We start from the raw sequence: 19,929 nt of genomic DNA on the forward strand, positions 1-19,929 counted from the left end.
GGCAAGCTTCGCACCCTCCAACTGAATCTGCTTCTCGAACAGGAAAGAACTGGAAGTCCCAACACCACGTTTTTGAATAGAAGTGAGGTGAATCGACGTGTTTTATTTGTTTTATGGTATATTCGGGGTCCGCAAGAGATCTTGGCTTCGAGATTTCGAGTAATCATATAACAAATGCTTGAGGTGATGGCATCACAGGCTTGCGGTCTTTTCTGCTTCTTTGCTGCAAACAAATACTGCATAACACAGCAAAGCGAGAGTGTATCCTGCACTGGGATGATCCAACCCTGGAACCCTCTCTCTTCCTCAAGCTTGTGCAGCGGGTGTATAACCGGGCGTATGCCTGTCTCAGGCGGTACTTGTTCAGCAATCTTTACGCCTACAGTCCCTGCCGTTTTTCTTTGAATTCGAACTATTGTGAGCCTCCACGCAAGAGATCAAACAAACCGCTCCAGCCCGGAAGCCCTGTTGTGTTCCTGATTCCCGTACGGCCTACGAGTGGCCAGAACCGCGCTGTAGTCGAGGGCCCCGAGTATGTGCTGTGTTTTCAAGTCTTCTAGATTTTCCAGGTATATCGTTGAGGGGGTCGATGTCATAATGCAGAAAAGCACGAAAAGCGTCTCGAACGTCAATTGACAGCGAACAAACACTTGCTCCAACTAACTTTCTCTGTAGAAACGCTGTAACCAGAAACAAATACTTCAAGGAGACATCGCCTGCTGAGAAGCAGGACTACCAGCGTCCTGATCCTTCGCGCGGACTGCCAAGCGACGCCGAACTCCATCGCCAATCTTCGCTCCCTTGGAAATGACCTCGCCATTCTTTGACCGTATCTCGAAGCTCTTGGAGGTCTCCCACTCGTTGGTCTGAGTTTTTGCTTTGATGAGCTCTCTGCCGACTTGGTTCTGCACATCTCGGCGTCCGTTCAATACATCGTTGCTCAGCTTCGACTGATGATTTCGTAAGCATGGGTCCCAGAGCCTTTATGTCGAGATGTGATATTGAAGATGCATCTGGCGAGTTGCCAACAGTTGAGTAGGGAAGAACTTACAGCTCGCTCCTTGACAGGGGCACCGGCGAACTTTGAAAACCAGTCAGGGCGGGTGAGCGAGTGGATCAATAGCTTGCAATCCTGCAAATAATCAATCAGCCTTTGGGGAGAGATCCCAGGAGATCATGATTAAAGAGACATACGAGCAATTGGGCGCAGATGACTTCCCAGCGTTCGGCAAAGGTCTCAAAATAGTCCCATGTGGAGATTGCTCGCTGGCCGCACCAGCGTGGACGCATGGTAAAGCCACGCTGGGCATTCATCGCCGCAACCTGTGAAGAACATTAGATACAAAAAGCAGAGAATCAGCTTTGGGTTGCTTACGAGAAGCTTCCAGCACATCAACTCGATCTCCAAGTCGGACACTTGTGTATGAACGATGATCGTAAGGAGGTCGGCGGGCGAGTTGTCCGGGTCCATCAGATCCCAATCCGCCTTGCTCACACCCTTAGGTCTCGGTCTGTCGGTACGACTGCTGCCCGTGGTCGTTCGGCGACGCTTCCGGGTCGCAGTTTCGTCGGACGCTGCCGTGGTCGTTGAATCATCGCCTTCCTCTCCCACGCCGCAGGCTTTCAAGCGTTCCTGCGCCTTCCGCAGCTCGTAGAAGTCGGACATGTTCGTGATTTGCTCGAAAAGCGTCTTGACGCAATCCAGCTGCTCGTCGTCCTCTATGGGCCAGGTGGGATCGTCAAGTGGAGCTATGCCGGCCTTCTTCTGAACGTGATGATGGTAGGCATTATTCAGCTTCTCAAACTGATCCATGTTATGAATGATGCCACCATAAGAGAGGGTGGGAGGACATCCAAGGTGTTCGTCGAGAAGAGCGTTGCAGTCATCAGCTTCGAGTGCCTCCGCTTGATCCTCTGGATACGTGTAGCCACTGGGTGATTCGTGCAAGCTGCTGATGTTCTCTGGGAACTGCGCAGGGGATGTCTGAGAAGATCTTTGAGGTGATGTCTGAGGGGATGTCTGTGGAGTATACATGGTTTCAACACTCGACGGAGAATCATGGACAGCGCCAGAGACGTATCCTGGGACCATTGCTCGCAGGCGATGCAGTTCGTTGTCCGCAAGCTCGGCTGACATTGCAGCCAAAGGCGAGATCCAGGCATGGAACCGGGCAACGAAGGGCCAGATGGCGTAAAAGTCCTGGCGGTTGTACAGAAGAATCTGGTAGAATTCTACACCTGGGAACAGGCGCAAGCCATCGTGGAGGCGGTAGGGTACGATGCTGTCTATGGTTCTATTAGTTCGCGTACTGCGCGCTGATATGGAAGCACTGATCATACCGAAGACGATGTCCAGCATCATCTTTTTTCTCGAGAGAGGGACGTCGGCGCTCTACAGAGCGCCGACGTCGTAGGCGTCGAAACTGGTGGTCATTGGATTGCGAGGCAATTGAACAGTGTGTATTGTAGGTTGATTGTTGGTGATTGATGGAAAAGAATTATGGGAAGGAGCAAAATATTAAACAAAGGCTTTATTAAATAACACAACTGAGGCACCTCTGGCTGTTCGTCCTCCGTCCGAACCTGCTTCCCAAACGGGAAAGAACCGAAGGCCCCGCCGCCGAATTTCTAAACAAAAGTGAGGTGAATTGAGTGAATGTAATCAAGCTTTTTTTTCGTCTAGATCTGTCTCCATCCCAGGTAGATCTTTGCCGTTGAGCTGAGACTTCCAGGTTGATGGGTGTTATTGCCAAACGTCTTGTGCACTCGATACGCAGGAGTTGCGCTCCAACCCAGGGACCCGTTCTTCATGGCGGTCTTGCTCTTTGCGGCGAGAGATGACCAGCTCCTCGAGAACTTCTGACGGAAGGCCCGGAGTGATGAAGAACGTGAAGTGATATGAGAAATGATGGCGAATGAGGGCTTCGGTGAAAGGTCAGCGTAGATCTTCTCGCTGACCAGAGCAACGTTTAGGGGGGTGGAAGCGAGCGAACACGCGCTGTCCGTCATACTCCTAGACATCACCACCCGAGCCGGAAATGTGCGGGAAGTAGGTGAGGTGAACCGAAACGAAGGGCTCATCTGATCTTGTTCTAGGGGGGGAGCATACTCCGCCGATTAATGTGATAGATTCAGTCGCTCCGCACAAGCCTTGTCGTTTGCGTCCTCTGACTCCTTGAGTGTGAACCACTATCTCTGCGATCGTTAGGTTGATGGGGTGCATCTGGGCCGCAGCTTTTCGCATTTTCATAGTATTTGAGCGACTCAAAGTTTTGCGTGACGCCATAGCCAGAATCCAGTACGACCAAACGCGGCCAAGAAACGCTCGTGATACCAAATGCTGAGAAGACGGCTCCAGCTTGAGTTGTCAATAATGGCTTTGCCGGGGGCCGTACGGCCAAATTGGATTGGGATTGAGAAAGGGGGCTGTCAATCTTAGCAATGAATCTGACATGACTCCGAAATCCTCGTCGTTGAGAGTAGTTATTGTCGAGTCGCTCGCAGACGATGCCAAGGCTGTTGACCATAGCCCTCGTGTACGAGACGATATCGACGTCTTTGCAGTTCATGGTACCCCCAAAGGGTTCCATAGGTCTTTGGCCGTGGACCCTGTTGGCGAGACTAGTATGTCGGTATCAAAACTCCCTAGTGGTAATTAAGCGATGTCCGTCCCTTTCTCGGGAGTCGTATCAAACTCGTACGTATGTCGGGGCAATTGACGTCTCTGTCGACATCTGCAGCCGACGACACCAGTGCATTTGATTGCTGTGGTAGAAGTCAATCTCTCATTCCATTCGGGCCCCGGGGCCTTGACGGATCTGAAAGATCTTCCAAGACGTGATGGTGCTATGTTGGTGTCGGTGCTTCGGGCAAACATCATATCAACGATTTGGTGTGGTATGAGACCAAAGTCATTGTCGGGGTCGACAACAAAGTCGTCCCACTTGGCGTCTGGTGTTGGCCCCGTGCGCTTGAAAGTTGAGCATCTCTTCAAGATTCTCGTCACTGGATAGGTTTCCGCCGAGAAGCTGGCTAGAGACTCGCAGACGGGCGAGTTCGTCTCGATTTGGGCCATCCATATCAAGTTCAAGCACAACTGATGGCTTGTTCTTCCGACCAGCGTGACCTCAACCATCCTGATATCCTCCAGCGTCCTCCTCTAAAGCTTTGTCCAGTTCCTCGTCGATCCAGCAGAAGCCCTAGAAATGCCACTTCCAGCAGAACCAGCTACCTTCGCCCGCACACACTAGCAGCTACGTAGGCGTCCGATGTAGGGCGCTGAATAGGACGATGTTTGCCGTGTCTTGACGGTGGCTCCGAGCAGGCCGGGGCATTGGACCGGTGTTTGTCCATAGCGTGGGCCCTCGAAGCCGTCCGCCCTCCGGTCGAGACTGCCGTACACACCTAGCCATCGACCGCTTGCAAGCATCGTTGACCTACTTGTTGGCTGAGGAGCACGCCTGTCAACTCCGGCGGCAGATCGACCGGGGCCGGGTGCGTAAAGGCCGCCAGCACCTGAGCTCCCTCACCGCCGTCGGGGCCCCAGAACGTCCGCGGCATGACTGTCCAGAACTTCTGGTGCAGCCAGTGCTTGGGTGCGGCGCCGTCCGCTCCGGGGTCCAGCAAGAGGGCAGCCCGGTCACGGGCATAAGGGCCCGAACTCCCCTGGGAAAGCTCTCGAATAGCTCCAGATGTAAGAGGTTCAGATATTTGGTTTAAACCATGACTTTCTGGAACTCGGGTCTAAGCAGAAGGCAGCGAAGTCGCAGGTCTTCTCCCACTGCGTACCATACTCAACGTTGTTGAAAGGGATTAGATACGATGCGTCGTAGCCTCGAGGCTGTTGAATCTATGGAGGGGAATGATATGACGGTATGTGGCTCTCTGCGCCGAGACGGAAGGTATCGTATCTCGCAAAGTCGTCCGTAGAAGTGCGTGCGAGCTCATGGCCCTCTTGGCCGCGTAGTGCGACTGCATGATGTCAAGCCTTGAAGGATGTGTCGAAAGTCGCAGTTACGGTGACCGCCGGCTTGAGGGACTATGGACATCGTAACTGCTGCAAGTTCCAGCCAGGACCTTATCACTCGGAAGGACGCCGCCAAGTTGCTAAACAATAGTTTGAAGGCCAGCGATTCGATTCGTTTGTGAATGGTCCGTGTCAAACTCCAATTCGTCGACAACCTTTGTCTGTGATGGCGTAAGCGTGATCTGCAGATGGACCACGCAATCTCCGCGTGTGATTTCAGGCCTTGATTGCAAGCCTGTTCGAGTCGATTTCACAGTCGAGATTGAGAAGATCGATTTGTTGGATGCTATCGCTCTGAGGGTATCGTAGTTGCCAAACTTCATCCAGATGCTCGCAGCATCCGAGGCGTTCTGGCCAAGAACCAGCATCGGCTGGTCATTGCGCGCGACAAACTCCGTAACAGCTTGCGAAGGGCCCGGGATGTCGTCGGTCGAATGATGGGCGTAGATTCTGCGGTCGTAAAACGAGCGTCTCGCTTGGTCTCTCGCCATAGCGAAATCAAGAGAACTGCAAGACTTGACTGGGCTGCTTCTCTGCACTTCATGTCGCGGCGCAGGTGGCCTGCCTCCGTAAGGGCGACAACGGTGTCCACATACCGGCCCCTAAAGGCGTTCTCCGGGCGGCCCTCGGCCGTAGGGCTGTCCACCCGTGACGCCCTCGTTGCCGATGGATCGTCTTCTTGTTCTGCCTTGTTGGAGTTTTCGCCGTATGAGTCTACGGCGGGCAATAGCCACAAATAAGCCATGGATTGTTCTGCAGCATGACGGCCTCAAACGGCGTGCTGCTAACGGCAGCGGCCAATATCTGCTGAATTTTGGTAAAAGCCTCGGTGAGGTTGCAAGATGAGTTGTCGGCCGCGTAGCGAGTATATGTGGTGGCCGCGTGCCACAGCACGAGAGTCGCCTTCCTCCGAGTTGTCCTTGCGCCCACCACGCGCTGGTTGTTTGAGTACGAAGCAGATGTCGACCTTCTTCTGACACATCTGGAAGTACCCATGGTTCATTGAGACGGAAACACTTTTTCCATGATAACCTTCTTTCCTTTATAGCACGGAGAGACACGGCCAGAATCTCAATCGGTTGTGGGATCATCCGCGTGTAATTGCTTTGATCGCTGCGTTATCTCGTACATGGCGAAGCGAACAAGACGTTGCGGGCCTAAACTGCGCTCTCGTGCGGACCGTAAGTGTAGTGGGAGCTCTTGGGTTGCTGTGGAACGATGTCTCCAGGCAAATGCGAAGGGATGTCGGGCTTGTCCGCGCGAAGACCACATCAGATGTAGTTCGAGGGCCTTCGTTTTGGGCTGCGGAGATCTGGCGACGTGTACCACTTTGAAGTCAGGCTATTTGACTCTTCTCGTGAGTCCCAGCGACCAAGTCGCTCGAAAACTTATCTCAACCTAACATTTGATCAGGTTGTAATTAGATTGCCTCGGTTGTGGTCGAGATCATGCAGAACGCCACCTCAACGACGCTTTGAAAGGTGTAGTTCCTGTCGTGTCATTCCGCAACAATGGGCACCTTCGTAATGGTACTTGACGCACTGATTTGCGACGTGGACTTTCTTTTCTTGGGCTCTTTTGGAACCCCAGAGGTAGTAGATGTAAGTCGATGATCCAGTGGAACATGTCATAGGTAGACATAGTTGGTGTCCAGCTGGTCAAAAATAGACGTGATGCTCTTCGACGAAGGCTGACGCCAGACCGGACACGCGCCACGTCCAGGAACTGAAGCGTATGAGTCGAGTTTCTCAACCTTCGCGCAGGTTGATGGAGAATTCCTTGAGGTCCGCTAGACAGGATACGTTTTGAGGACATTGTATTGAGCCTCGTCTCAACAAGCGAATGGGTTTGGGAGAGTATGCTCTCCCGGACTGGATTTCGATGTGCGTCTCTTCACCCTTGTCTGAGCAGTCACCCCTCTGAACTCTTCAAAGCCTGATCAGAGACCAGAGAGATATCCTCTGTGACGGAGGTTTCGGAGGAGTGCGCCAGTCGGAAGGGCCCGCCTCTCATGAAGACGCCGGAGTGGAAAGTACAATTTCAGAGTTGGCTGACCGTCTCCAGTGGCTTCCAATGCTTCCTTTTGAACAAGGTGACCACACATTTGCAAGTTCGCCTCCTCTGTAATCTTCGGGCCGCTGTGGCTTTGCGTCCCTCTGCCGGTCTCGAGTAATCCAGAGCAACTTCTTCATCATGGGCGCGAGATCTTCTGCAAAAGCGGAACACGCCGCATAGACCAAGAACGCGGGCGGAATACCTTCCCGCTGGCATGAGTGGATGTTGCACGCTTCCAGATTAACAGTTTGATGCAGGCGCCAATGCAAGTTTGTGGAATGCACGGCATGGACCTTGCGGTCCTCTAGACATCGATGACCCAATATCGAGCCGACTGTTGTTGAACCAAGTAGGCTCCATATCCTCAGGTCGATGAGAGGGACGGCGCCGGCTTTGAGAGGCATGCCAATACGCGAAGTCATGTCGCATCCGTACGGACAAGGAGAAACACAATGCATGCATTGGAACGATGTGAGCAGAAGACAATCCATCGAAGAGAAAGGTAGTGGCAGAAGCATGGCTGGCCACGTCCAGCTTCTCTGCGCCGTCCAACTGATCCTGATCAATTCTCTTGCGTCTGGAGCTTCGTAAGATGGGAAATGTCGGAGCAGTGTCTCTCATACGGGAAGAGAGCTCCGTTGTCGATCTCTTTTGCCGCTTGCGCAGGGACTGCCGGTCTCTGGCTTCTCGCCTTCGCTGCATCCAGCTGACCTCTTACTGTATTTCCAACTATGCGGATATGGGCCCGGGTCCCAGAAAACTTGATATTCGCACAAAAGGGTGAAGATCAAAGACCCAACAATCGCGTTGAGCTGAGTCTTGACTGGGTGCGGTACAATTGTCCTTGATGGAGTTCATTCCCAGGCCAACCCCAATCACTAACCCTAACCATCCCGCAGCACAGCGGCAGCGACGGCAATGCAGAGGGAAAGCGTAGTGATAAGTGGAAGAGGATGTCCTTGTCTCCATTCGCACTCTGGATCTGGCAGTTCAGTGTTTCGTGACAACAGCGCGGACATGGTGTCTGGCTTTGGTGTTTTGGACTGCCCCTCGCTGGGCATGCAGTCTGGGCTCCCGAACGACTCGAGCAGCGACTATGATATTATGGACTTCTCGTCTCTTCAGTCTGGCCATCCTTGGCGGCGAAGTGGTGGCAGAAACTGCGAGGTGGAGGACCTCTATGATCAGTGGAATGAATAGTATGCCCGGGTGGAATGGGCTTTGCTGGATCTGTGGAAAGTGTCTGATTCCGAGTGTCTCTGAGGAGGAAGTCTGCTTCCGAGCCTTCGAATGAGTGTGACAGAACCGGCTCAACACGGCGGTCGCGTTGGAGTCGATCGCCTTAGCTGGCTCAAAAGAGTCGATGAGCTCGCCTCAGCCAGCCACCAGATTGCGAGCCAGCGAATCTACCATCTTTTTCGCCTCGGCGGTTTTCTCGGTGTCGTTAGCGTTGCTGTGGCTGGAGAGACCATCGGGTAGAAGGTTGGAAAGAGAAAGCACAAAATCTTTAATATCAGAGCCCAGGGACTTGGGCGCCTGCTTGAACGCCACGTTGCCCGCGGGACACCGCAACATCGAAAATGGTCGAGCTAAACGGACTGGAAGTTATCTGGGATGTGAGATGTCTCCTTTTGGCATGAGCCGGAGATCTTTCTCGATGAGGGCAAATTCAAACTCTTGACCCCCGATCCCGATACTTTTGCTGGAAAAGCGGCGGAATTGTTGGCGATGACGAAGTTTCTTCATAAGGAAAGTGCGACAGATGTTGAGTTGATAATGGTCAGGTGTCCGCGGATGGTTGAGATCTTGAGGGCGTTCGCCCGTGCTCCGGACATGCAGGCCGACCCATCTTCATACCGTGAGCGACCGTTATATGTGCTCGAAGCTGTGGCCTGTCGGGGCCCAGTGCGTGTCCTCTGCCCCCCATTCTTTTGTCTAGGAGTTGCACGTTTCTTCGTGAGCTTATCTGCAACAAAACCTGCAGGGAACCTCGGCGCAGGAGTTGAAGGCCCTATAAGGAGCCCGGGATTCGACCTTTTCGACGCCGTCGACGGGCATTTGTAACTCTGCCGTGATGTTGTCCTTCGAGATCCAGAAAGGCGCGGCTGTCTGTCTGTCCTATACCCGAAACGACGCTTGCAAGACAAGCAGGCCTGCTTTCGGCCCGCGTCGATCACGATGGTCGACTTCGATTGGTACCAGAGTCCTCCCGCACATTTGAGCATGAACTTGGGATCTCTCGAAAGGATGGTCGGACAGCCAGGAACCTCCATGGGGTGGTCCTGAAACTCTTCACGATGCTTTTGGCTGCCGTTCAAGCACGTCATCTTTAGATTCCCGAGTGCCCAAGGAAGTGGTCGTGATCGTCACAACGGAAACGCGATCAAACTGCCGTCTTGACGACGAGGGTATTTTCCTCCGACGCTTGAGAATGGCAATAGATCAGGGTAGGTGACGTAGACGCGCAGAAGAGCCACGAAGGACCGCATCTGGAAAAGACAGCAGATGGTGAAGGTTTCCGCAGCCTCGTTTGCGATATAGAGTCTCATTGAAATCCTCTGTTTGGCCCGGGGGTGGGACAACTTCGTGTTGGTGGTTGGTGATTCAAACTGGCTTCCTAGTCATACCGAACACGCGGGGCGCGTGGGAGGACTGAATGGGTCACTAAGAAACACCAACGGATTGTCCACGGTACGAAAAGCGGAAGCCGATCATTTGACTTAACAGCGCTGTGTCAGACGAGGGCCGAGCACCCTCGATGGCAAATATCGCTCCTGACGATCGTCTTTCTGCAACCTTCCTGGTGCAAACACCAAGGGCCCGGGGCAGAGGTAAATAAGAATCGTAGTTTTTGAATTTGTGTCCGGATGGGGGCAGGCTGAATAATCTGATTTGTCTCGGGGGAAGTAATCAGCTCGACCAAGTTGAAAGAACTCCATCGCAACGTCGATCCAGCTTGGCCTTCTATTCGGCGTAACGATGGACCTGTAGACCGCTGACGGGAGGCATGTGGACCTTAGAGAAGGTGCCGACGACGAGGCACGTCGATGATGGTGCGTCGTGATAATGACGTCGGAAGAAGACGGCGGCAAGGCTGCGACTGCTATACTAGCGCAAGATGACGGTGATACTAAACGGAGGAGACAGGAGAACCACAATGACGGCGACGACAGGGAGTGACGACGACACCGACGGGAAGGTTGGATATATCTCTTGAGTTGGCGGAAGAGAGCGACCGAATGAACCACAGTATTCGCATTATTTGAGCGGTGATGACGGACCGCGTTCAGCCGTGGCGGCGGCGGCGGCGAAGCATACAGTCCGGATCGGCCCGTTTGCGTCTGCATCTCCGCATCTGAAGTTCGTCAGGTTGAGATCCATCGTGAAGTTCAATGGCGGAACCCTTCGCCCGTTGTGCGAAGAGCAGAGCAACGGAAGAATGGGAGAAAGCCGCGGCGTTGCCTACTGAAATACAGCTGTGGGCGTGGCCTTGCTATGCGGCACAACCACGGGAAGTGCATCCCAAACATTGAACTCCGGGATTGCGTAAGGATCCAGCGAAGAGACCGCCCCCAAAGGCTGGACCGGTGGCGCTACAGCAGAAGCACTCCAAGGAACCATGGAAGCTGCCACCACCTGGGCTGCTCACCCACGATGGCAGGATGTTGCCGCAAAGGGGACCACGCGAGAGCGACGGCGTTGAAAGCCTTCTCGCGATCCTGATCGGCATGTTCGTTGGCAGACGCAACTCGCGGACGACGTAGGCCACTGCGAGCTCTACTTGATCTGTTAATCCAAGAACGGGAGGTGGGACGATGAACGGTTCTTGCTTACCTGACTGCTGGCTCAGCGTTGAGAAGGCTATGCTGGGTAGATCCAGCACGATCCTCGATGAAGGCCTGTCTGAAAGGAGGGCTCTTTGCGAGTAGAAACTGAGGGAGATACCCATTGTGGCAGCTACCCGGTAGGTCAGTCGAGTGCGTCAATGAAGGATGAAGGATGAGATAGGTGCGGCATACCTTGGATTTCATCTACGCATTGATGTTCGTCCAACAGCGTCTCATCGCTAGCATTCTCGCAGACGACGCACAGCTCGTCGAATACGTGCTTGGCATTCATCGCGGGCTCGTTGATCTCTGCCTACAAGCCACGGCACCCGACTAGAGCAGATTATTGGGGACTTTCAACGCTTGCCGCAGTTAGAAGCACTTGTCCCTGGCCACTGCAGCTACAATGCCGCATAGCAGGGCCCGTGTCCGTCGTCGACTGGGTTGCTTCACGCAACCCGGCCTGCAGGGCCTAAACCATATGGTAGTCGTGAACATAATCGTAGGAGTAGGTAGGTGTGGACAACAGAGGTAGATGAAGTCGTATCCTCTTGAGAAGGGAACGTACCGGAAGACTTGCGCTTCATGCCAGATGCGGACTTGGGTACCTTGACTACATACGAGGTCGGCTTGGGAGTTGTGACGACGCCGTCCTCATCGTCATCATTATCATCGCTACTAACCTCAATAACGTCGCGCTTCTTAGCGGGACTGATGATCTTCTTTGGGGTGATGCTGGACGCCTATCCCTCAACATAGGGCTCGGGCGACTGGGACAGCTCCTCCACATCGGAATCGTCGCCCTCAAGGGAAGAGGTGTTACTAATAGTGGTGCTATAGGTCTAGTCATCATTAGGAGCCTCATCGCCGCCGTAAGCCTGCTCAAGGAGGATGCAGGCCGCAGAGTCGTTGTAGGCCTTGTGAAACGCTGCGAAGGGGTCAGCTGCCGTGATATTCGAGCGACGTCTTGATAGCGCAGTATTATCTCCGGTCTGGCGTCATCTATACAAACGGACGACGAGAGCGAGCATCGCAATCGTCCCATGCATGGCAAGCAGGGAGAAGAATATCGACGTGCGAGTAATGCCCTTTTTTGGGCCCGAGAGGAGGCGCAAGGCAGCCAAGCGTGGTGATGAATTGCCGCAAAATGGATGGGCCCGGGGCTGGGTTGAGGAAGTAGATGGCGCCTACAAATCGGCGTGATTATATGCCGGGGCAGTCATTTCTGCTCCCAGATGGTGATGGTGATGGAGGGAAGCAGGAGACGGATCTTCGAGCGGGTTTCTGAGGCGGTTTAAATGGTCTGGAAGTCGCGCGAAGGTCAGCAGTGAATCATTGTGGTGATGTTGGAACTTACGAGAGTTTGCAAATCTGGCGGCCATCTTTGCGAGTTTGTCTGCCGTTGGACGGCGTACGTCATATCAAGCAGTACCTAGGTGGGTTTGATACTTTCCCCATGATTTCTTCTGGCCAGCAGACGGGGCGTGAGGGAAAACAGCAAGAAAGCAAGAGAACGCGAAGAAGACGATGGGTGAGAGTCAAGCTGACTTCTTCTGGAAAGTAGACGGAGCTGAGAGAAATCAGCAAGAGAGCAAGACAACACGAAGAAGAGGACGCAGGTTTGGAAGTCAAGCTGTGGAGGAACAACGAAAAGCTCGGTGTGGCCGGTGTCAAACGGAAACAAAACCAAACAGAATGCTGGAAGAGAAACGACAGCATGCGGGGCGTCTGTCAGACAAAGCAGACTCTTGGCTTGCGCAGCAAAGAAAGCAGCCGCCCGTTTAAACAGCATCACTTGGGACGCCGGTTTGAGAAATGCCAGATCAATTGTCAGGGTATCTCTAAGCCTGCTTGTGCCAACTCTACGGCCCAGTCCCGGAAACCCCAAAGCAAACCATGTTGTATGACCTCACAACCAAAACAATACCGAATTAAACGCCAACCGGGCCGGCAAGCAACCGGCGCATCCTCGCATCCAGACATGAAGAAGCAAGCAAGCTTTTCTTTTTGTTCACCACTGGCGGCGTCCACCGCGGCCCCTACCGCCGAAGCCGCCACGGTTACCGCCCATGCCTTGCTGCTCGTAGCCGCCGTACTGGCCCTGGTTTCCTCCGAAGCCGCCCTGGCCGAAGTTCTGTCCCTGGCCCTGCTGACCTCCCGCGCCTCCTCCCTGGCCCTGCATGCCGTTGAACATGGCAGACATGGCGGCCGGGTCCATCTGGCTTGGGTCCATGCCCTGGCCCATCATCTGCTGCATCATGGCCTGCATCTCGGGAGGCATGCCGTCCATACCGCCGGCCATACCGGGCATGCCACCGGCCTGCGGGTTCGCGCCGCCCTGGCCTCCGCTGGGCATACCGGGCATGCCGCCGCCCATCATCATCATGCCAAAGTCCTCCATCATCTTCTTGTTACCGGCGGCGATGGCATCGGCGTTGTACTCGCCGCGGACGGCCTCCTGCTTGGCGGCGTAGAGCGCCCAGGTAAACTCGTCGAAACCGTAGTTGAAGTAGTCGCTGATGTCGGTACCGGGCTTGCGCCAGGGCTTCTCGTTCTCGGGGAGGTCTGCGGGCGGTTAGCGACGGTCGTGAATGTTATGAGGTGGCTCTTACCCTCGTCGATGTTGACGGCGGTGATGGGCTTGCCGGCGGGCGGGTACGGGGGGTTCGCGTTGACGTCAATCGTCGACTTGGACGCGGCTGCGGCAGCCTTGTCGGCGCTGGGAACACCCAGAGCAGGCGATGCTCTGGAGGGCTCGTCGTCCTTCTTGGCGGGGGTGGGATTGACAGCCATGTCGTTGGAAGCAGATCTTTGGGGAATGTTTCTGATATCGCTGTACCGTGATTGTCTGTTTTGTGTGTGAGAACCAGGAAACACTCGCTTTGTGTGGGTGGGAGTCTGCCTCGACATACGTTGGGGGTGCTGCCTTTGTGCCGTCTTTGCGCTCGGTGATAATATCAATATCCTACGGAAAGCGCCAGAACAGTCAGTCACTGGAAACAAGACGACTACGAGCCTGGAGTTGAGTCCTTCCAGCCCAGGCAGAAGCTTACCGAGTCGTCTTCGTCTTCGTCCATCGCGCCACCTTCATCTTCCTCCTCGCCCTCCTCCAACTCTTCTGTTTTGTTGGATTCTACTACTTTTGGCGGCGACGCCTTTGGAGCCTCATTTTCGGTCGCCGTCGTTGGAACAGTCGGTTCCTCGGGGGCGTAAAAATCGTCATCCTCGTCGATATCCATTTTTTTGTTATTTTTCTACCGTCAGGTATGTCGGGATTTACGTTTGGAGCGGGGTGTGGTCAAGGTATTGGTGTCGGCTTCACTGCGAATGCGACCGCGACTGGTACTGCCGCGATGACTTCAGCTTCGGCAGCTGGCGCCTCGAGCTCTCAAATGGCGAACGGCACGGGCCACCAGCGACAGGCAGGAGCATTGTCCAATCAGAAGCCCGGTTTGGAAGCTTCACTGTGGAACCCGGGATCCGGCGGAACCGGTCGCCGACTGGCCAATCCGAAGCGATCGCATTTTAGCAAGGCCTACAGAGGAGCTCCAGGCCTGCCAGCTGCGAATGGTCCGAGCGCCAACGTCCCGGCCGCCAATTCTTTCGCGTTGACCGCGCAGCGACAAGTAGCTGCAGGAGCATCGAATTATTCGGCCCAAGTCAACAACAACGCCCTCCAACAAGCCTTTTACCCGACTCCAGCTGCCACTCCGAGCCAGGCCCCGATTCCCACTTCGAACAAGTTTGCAAAGGGAGATAGTACCACCTCGATAGCACCCGACGACCTCAAGTTACTCGCCGACATGTCGCTGTTTGGACGGTCTGCGAGTGCCACGGGCGGTGGCTTAAGCATCAACACCGGTGCTGCCAATGCTGGGTACGTTTCTCTTCTTCTCGGGCTGGCGCATTGTTCTTGCTGCGCTGGCTTTGTTTAAGTCCTCGAAGTCTTGCTGACCACGGATGCATGCAGTGCCGGCCCCTCATCGACTCCCGCGGCTGGTGGAGGATTGTTTGGCAACGCAGCTGCCACGACACAACCTGCGACGAGCGGCGGTCTCTTCGGCGGTAACCAGACAGGAGCAGCGGCAGGCGGAGGACTTTTTGGCAACAAGACGGCGACACCCGCTCCCGCAACTGGTGGCCTCTTCGGCCAGTCTACACCTGCAGCCCAACCCCAGCAGAGCGGCGGTCTGTTCGGCTCAACAGCGACAGCCCAGCCTCAGCAACAGCAACAACAAACCGGAGGACTCTTCGGTCAGTCCAATGCGACGGCTCAGACCGGCACGACCGGGGGTCTGTTCGGAGCGCCTGCTCAGCAAACAGGCCAACAGCAGACTCAACAGAGTGGAGGACTCTTCGGAGGAGCTCAGCAGAAGCCGGCGATGGGTGGTCTTTTCGGTGCCAGCACGGCGCAGCCTCAGCAGCAGCAATCAACCGGAGGTCTTTTTGGCGGCGGAAACACACAAACTCAACAGACTCAGCAACAAGGAGGAGGTCTCTTCGGTCAGAGCACGGCACAGAACCAGGCGAAACCTGGCGGTCTATTGTGAGTTGCCTGGCTCAGATGCTGAAGCTCGAGCTAACATATCCCAGTGGCGCCTCCACCCAACAGCAGAACAACTCGGCTCCCGGCCTGACTATGGGTCAGTCGACGACACAGCAAACAGTTCCTGGCGTGAGGGTGGACGTCTCGAACGTCAAGGGCACGACGAGATTCAACGACCTCGAGCAGTCCCTCCAGACGGAGATGGAGAACTGCGACCTAATGATCCAGCGCTTCATGTCGCACGCCTCCGAGATCAAGGGGTTCATGGCGGCGCACGGCGGCGATCTCGAGCAGCTCACAAACGACGTCACCTGGCTCCAGCGCAAGTACGAGGGCGTCAAGACGACCCTCGACGAGGACATCGTCACCCTGGCGCACGTCAAGGACCTGGTCAAGTCGGACGCCGACATCGCCAAGATGGCATTCGCCGGCGCCGACCAGCTCAAGCTCCCCGCGCACTACCACCAGACCTGGCTCACCCGCGGCGGAAGCAGCGGCAACGCGCCCAACGGCAACCAGGACCGCAACCTGGAGGACGTCCTCACGCTCTTCTCCAACGAGGCCGACAGGTTAAAGGAGCTGCACCAGTTCCAGGTTCAGAAGATCAAGGAGATGGAGCAGCACATGCCCGGTGTCGAGCACGGCCTGTACGAGCGGGTGCGCGCCCTGCGCGACCAGACGCAGGTGCCCGCGTTCAACATGGTGTTGGATCTTTTGGAGACGATCAAGATGATGGGAGACAAGATTTACGAGGCGGCGGGCGGGATTGTGGATGTCCGCGAGAAGCTCACGCAGCTCCAGCGTCAGTACCCGACCAAGTGAGGGGTTGATCATGTTGAACGAAGGTAATAACGAGCTCGGGCTGGAATCTGTAGAGGTGAACGGCCCACGGGAAGCACACGGCGTTCAGGATGGCTAAAAGTATATACCGGAACATGGCAAATCGTACACCAACCCAAGGAGGCCGTCCCGGAGGTAGTTGGCTATAATTGGCCGTGTGGCACGAAGTTCACCAGATTAAGGAGTTGGTGATGCAACCTCCGCTTCGGTTATGCCTCGGACGGGCCAAGGGGGCATCGGCCTGGTTGAGACCATTGGAGACACAGGAAGACATGTCGCGTTGATGTTGTATAGATAGAGCACGGCGGCAGGTCGTTGATACCCAATGTCAGTGACTTCTGACTCACAACAAACCCCGAACCAGGAGTGAAACGCAATGCTTTTGTATCTTATTGTATAGATGGGTATCAGGGAGCTCTATTCCGCTCCAGCAAAGCCGTTCATCCGCCCAACGCCCGTAATGCGAATCCTCGTTGTCTCGTGAGGGTATGCAAAGGCCATCTCCGCAGATCCCTCCGCCTTTGCCACACCTCGCCGTCTCCCGGCGTAAAATAACCGTAGCAATTCTTTTTGTCATGTTTTCCATTCCCCAGGACCGTCTTCACACTCAGTACGACCCCTCCCGACCACCGTGATCATCGTCCCCATCATCCCCATCCCCAAACTCGCCGTCGTCAAAGTAATTCTCCGCATCGTAATCACCAGCGTCCGAGTCGTCATACTCGACATCCTGCTCCTCCTCCTCCCCGCCCTCCTCCCAATCCTCCTCCGCCCCCTCGCCCTCCCCGTCCGGCATCCTCTCCAGCGCCTCGAGCGTCTTCTTCGCCCCGTCCGGCCCCACGACCTCCTCCACCTGAAACACGTCCTCGGCCGTCGGCAGCGCCGTGATCCGCGACAACCTCAACCTCTTCGCCTCGCCCCCGGCCCCGGCCCCGCCGCGCTTTCTCTCCCCAGGCGCGACGTCGTCCCCGTCCAGCGTGGCGTGCAGCTCCTGCGGGAAGAACTCCTTGCAGAACGGCCGGCTGGAGAAGTCGGGCAGCGCGCGCTCGGGGCGGGTGAACTTTTGCGAGTAGGTCGGGACGGCGGTGAAGGGGTCGGCGGTGGCGCGGGTGCGGACGCCGTACTTTGCGTTGACCTGCTCCTGGCCGTAGAGCTTGCGGACGTTGAGGGGGTCCATGCCCCAGGTGCGCTTGCGGGTGTAGAGGGGCCCGTCCTGGAGCTGGCGGCGGAAGAGGAGGAAGGCGTTGACGTTGGCGCGTTCGTGGTCGGAGAGGGGTTTTGCGGTCGGGACGGCGTATTGCTGTTTTGGAGGAGGTGTGTGTTAGCGATTGTTGCAGTAATGACTGGGCGCAGAAGTAGAACTGGGACGTGACTTACGGGAAAGAGCTCTGATGGCCGCGTGTCCGGGGCGTGTTCGCCGTTGTCCCAGGACAGCTGGGGTCCTGCCTTGCCGCCGCGGCCGCCACGGCCTCCGCCTCGTCCTCCTCGCGACATGGTAATGGCTGTGGTTTTTTTGGGGGGAGGTGGTTTGGTAAATGGATTGTTTGGAGTTGGTTGTGTCACTTCAGTGTTGGAGAGCTGGTCGGCTTTTTTTTCTTTAGTGGGGTCGGACACGGATGGTGGGTGCTGATTGGACAGATATGACTTATACCGGTATTGGGAGAGATAAGCACCTGCAAAATGAAGGCGTAGGCGCGACGTAGACTGAGAAGATTGTAATAGAGACACTTCATCATTTGGACTAACTCATCTCCGTTAATTCAATTCTTCAGTCTAGGTTGAAGTTACGTCAGTTTAGTAGGTACCCGGTAGGTACGCCACGGTTCTGGGAAACCTTAGCAAGGCCATGGAGGATTCCGGTGGAAACCCTGACGCAGGTATTTAAAAGAATTCGGGAGATGGGAAACTCAATTCGTATTCTTGTGATGTTCTTTTCTTGTCCATATAACTAACTCATAAGGGCATATAGTTGGGAACTCACTTAGTAAAATAATTGTCCATCACCATTTAAATACAGAGCAAGTGTACTCTAAAATATTTTCAAAATCTGATTCTTTATACATTTTAGCGTTCTATACTCATCTCAAAATCGTATAAGCTATGAACGTGTCAGAACATTAGCCATCCAAGTGACTCACGAATTCGATACAGCATCATCTTTCTTGCAGCGTTTCGTGTTGCTCACCTCTGGACGGCGGGGTCAATTCCACCCCCGGTCAGGCAACCCAGCGATACGTATCCAGGCACACGCAGCTCCCGGCTGCCTTATCTTATCTTAGCGTCAAAGGACCCTTACCTTCGAAGCTCCCCCCCGCCATTTCTCAGTGACAGCTCCAAAAACACCAAACGCTGTTCCTCCCGCGAGCATCACCAGATCCTACAACCAACAAACCAAAATACATGCCGAACCCCGTCGTCCCCAAGATGACCTCCGACACAATCCCCATATCCGGGCTCGACGAGCTGACCGCCCACCTCGACGACCTCGTCTCCTCCCCCGAAACGCCCCTCCAACCAAAGATCCTCGACGACGTCGAGCTCCAGCTCACGGGTCCGTCCTCCCCTTCCATTGCAAACCCCGTCCAAAAAAACGACTAACACGCAGAAAAAAAACAACAGAAGCAAACATCCCCCCCCTCCTCCCAACGCTCCTCCCGCGCCTCACCACAACCCTAAAAACGACCCCCCACGACCCCTCCCCCGTCGTCTCCCTGACGATAAAACTCCTCTCCCCGGTCCCCTTCACCCACACCCTCCAGCTCGCCGACGAGTCCTCCCTGATCACGGCCCTGCGCTCCCCGGCCCCCTCCGCGAACCTCCTCGCCCTCGCCATCCTCGAAAAGGCCGCCGCCGCCCCCTCCGACGCCGCCATCCTCTCCCTCATGCCCCGCGTCGTCGCCGAGCTGCTCCGCCGCTGGCTCTCCGCCCCGCAGGTCGAGGTCGGCGAGAGGGCCGGCCGCGTCCTCGGCGACCTGCTCGAGACGGACTGCGAACTGCCCCCGCCGAGCGCGCTGCCGAGCATAAGCGCCGGTTTTGAGATCGTACCGCGACAACGACGACCGAGGGCGCCGGGACAGGGGCGGATGTGGCGGCGCGTGTTCCACGACCGGGAGATGTTCGGGCTCGTCCTCTCCCTCGCAAAAGGCGTGGACCCCGAGGACGAGGACGCCAAACTCTCGGAACACCAGCTCTCCCTCGCGCAGGGCCGCATCCTCCGCGCCCTCCCGCGCCTGGCGTCGCTGAACATGGTCGAGGTCGGCACGTCGCAGTTCCCGGAGCTGACGGGGTCGGCCGACGCGGGGCTGCTGCAGCTCGCGGCGCTGAGGATGGTGGACAAGCGGGACACGCTGATGCACCTGAGCCTGGTCGACTTCTTCGAGACGCTGGTGAGCGTGATGCGCCTGGCGGACCGGAACCACCGGACGATGGGCATCCTGAGGGACCTCGTGCGGGAGGCGGGGAAGGACGACGAGATGCTCCGGGAGGCGCTGAGGAGTCTGCCGGACCGGACGGTGCCGGAGGAGTCGGAGGAGTTGAGGACGTTTATCCGGGACGTCATGACGGGGAGAGGTTGAGATTTAAATGAGTCAGGGCACGGCGTTTTTGGAAGCATTTGCAGGCAGGCAGGCAGAAGG

At 55.7% G+C, this 19,929-nt stretch overlaps 5 protein-coding genes across 5 annotated transcripts; 2 read left to right on the forward strand and 3 right to left on the reverse strand.

The window, feature by feature from the left end:
- Positions 1 to 701: 701 nt before the first annotated feature.
- CkaCkLH20_02078 (uncharacterized protein) lies at positions 702 to 11,200 on the reverse strand (the record flags this gene model as incomplete). Its single annotated transcript, XM_038884797.1, has 9 exons — positions 702 to 950; positions 1,052 to 1,132; positions 1,195 to 1,323; positions 1,376 to 2,286; positions 2,341 to 2,392; positions 4,441 to 4,665; positions 10,731 to 10,858; positions 10,916 to 11,038; positions 11,101 to 11,200. The coding sequence occupies 9 exons, from the start codon at positions 11,198 to 11,200 to the stop codon at positions 702 to 704; spliced, it is 1,998 nt and encodes a 665-aa protein (XP_038749585.1).
- Positions 11,201 to 11,750: 550 nt separating this feature from the next.
- Positions 11,751 to 14,147, reverse strand: CkaCkLH20_02079 (cleavage and polyadenylylation specificity factor subunit; the record flags this gene model as incomplete). The annotated part of the gene is made up of 5 exons (XM_038884798.1): positions 11,751 to 11,836; positions 12,952 to 13,473; positions 13,521 to 13,741; positions 13,821 to 13,873; positions 13,962 to 14,147. 5 exons carry the CDS (start codon positions 14,145 to 14,147, stop codon positions 11,751 to 11,753), a joined length of 1,068 nt encoding a protein of 355 aa, XP_038749586.1.
- A 114-nt stretch (positions 14,148 to 14,261) lies between these two features.
- Positions 14,262 to 16,276, forward strand: CkaCkLH20_02080 (uncharacterized protein; the record flags this gene model as incomplete). The annotated part of the gene is made up of 3 exons (XM_038884799.1): positions 14,262 to 14,785; positions 14,879 to 15,454; positions 15,502 to 16,276. 3 exons carry the CDS (start codon positions 14,262 to 14,264, stop codon positions 16,274 to 16,276), a joined length of 1,875 nt encoding a protein of 624 aa, XP_038749587.1.
- Positions 16,277 to 16,901: 625 nt separating this feature from the next.
- Positions 16,902 to 17,788, reverse strand: CkaCkLH20_02081 (uncharacterized protein; the record flags this gene model as incomplete). Its single annotated transcript, XM_038884800.1, has 2 exons — positions 16,902 to 17,594; positions 17,672 to 17,788. The coding sequence occupies 2 exons, from the start codon at positions 17,786 to 17,788 to the stop codon at positions 16,902 to 16,904; spliced, it is 810 nt and encodes a 269-aa protein (XP_038749588.1).
- Positions 17,789 to 18,694: 906 nt separating this feature from the next.
- CkaCkLH20_02082 (uncharacterized protein) lies at positions 18,695 to 19,869 on the forward strand (the record flags this gene model as incomplete). Its single annotated transcript, XM_038884801.1, has 2 exons — positions 18,695 to 18,845; positions 18,914 to 19,869. The coding sequence occupies 2 exons, from the start codon at positions 18,695 to 18,697 to the stop codon at positions 19,867 to 19,869; spliced, it is 1,107 nt and encodes a 368-aa protein (XP_038749589.1).
- Positions 19,870 to 19,929: the final 60 nt, after the last annotated feature.

This window comes from Colletotrichum karsti (genome assembly GCF_011947395.1).
Source record: "Colletotrichum karsti strain CkLH20 chromosome Unknown Scaffold5, whole genome shotgun sequence".
Classification (NCBI taxonomy): Eukaryota; Fungi; Ascomycota; class Sordariomycetes; order Glomerellales; family Glomerellaceae; genus Colletotrichum; species Colletotrichum karsti.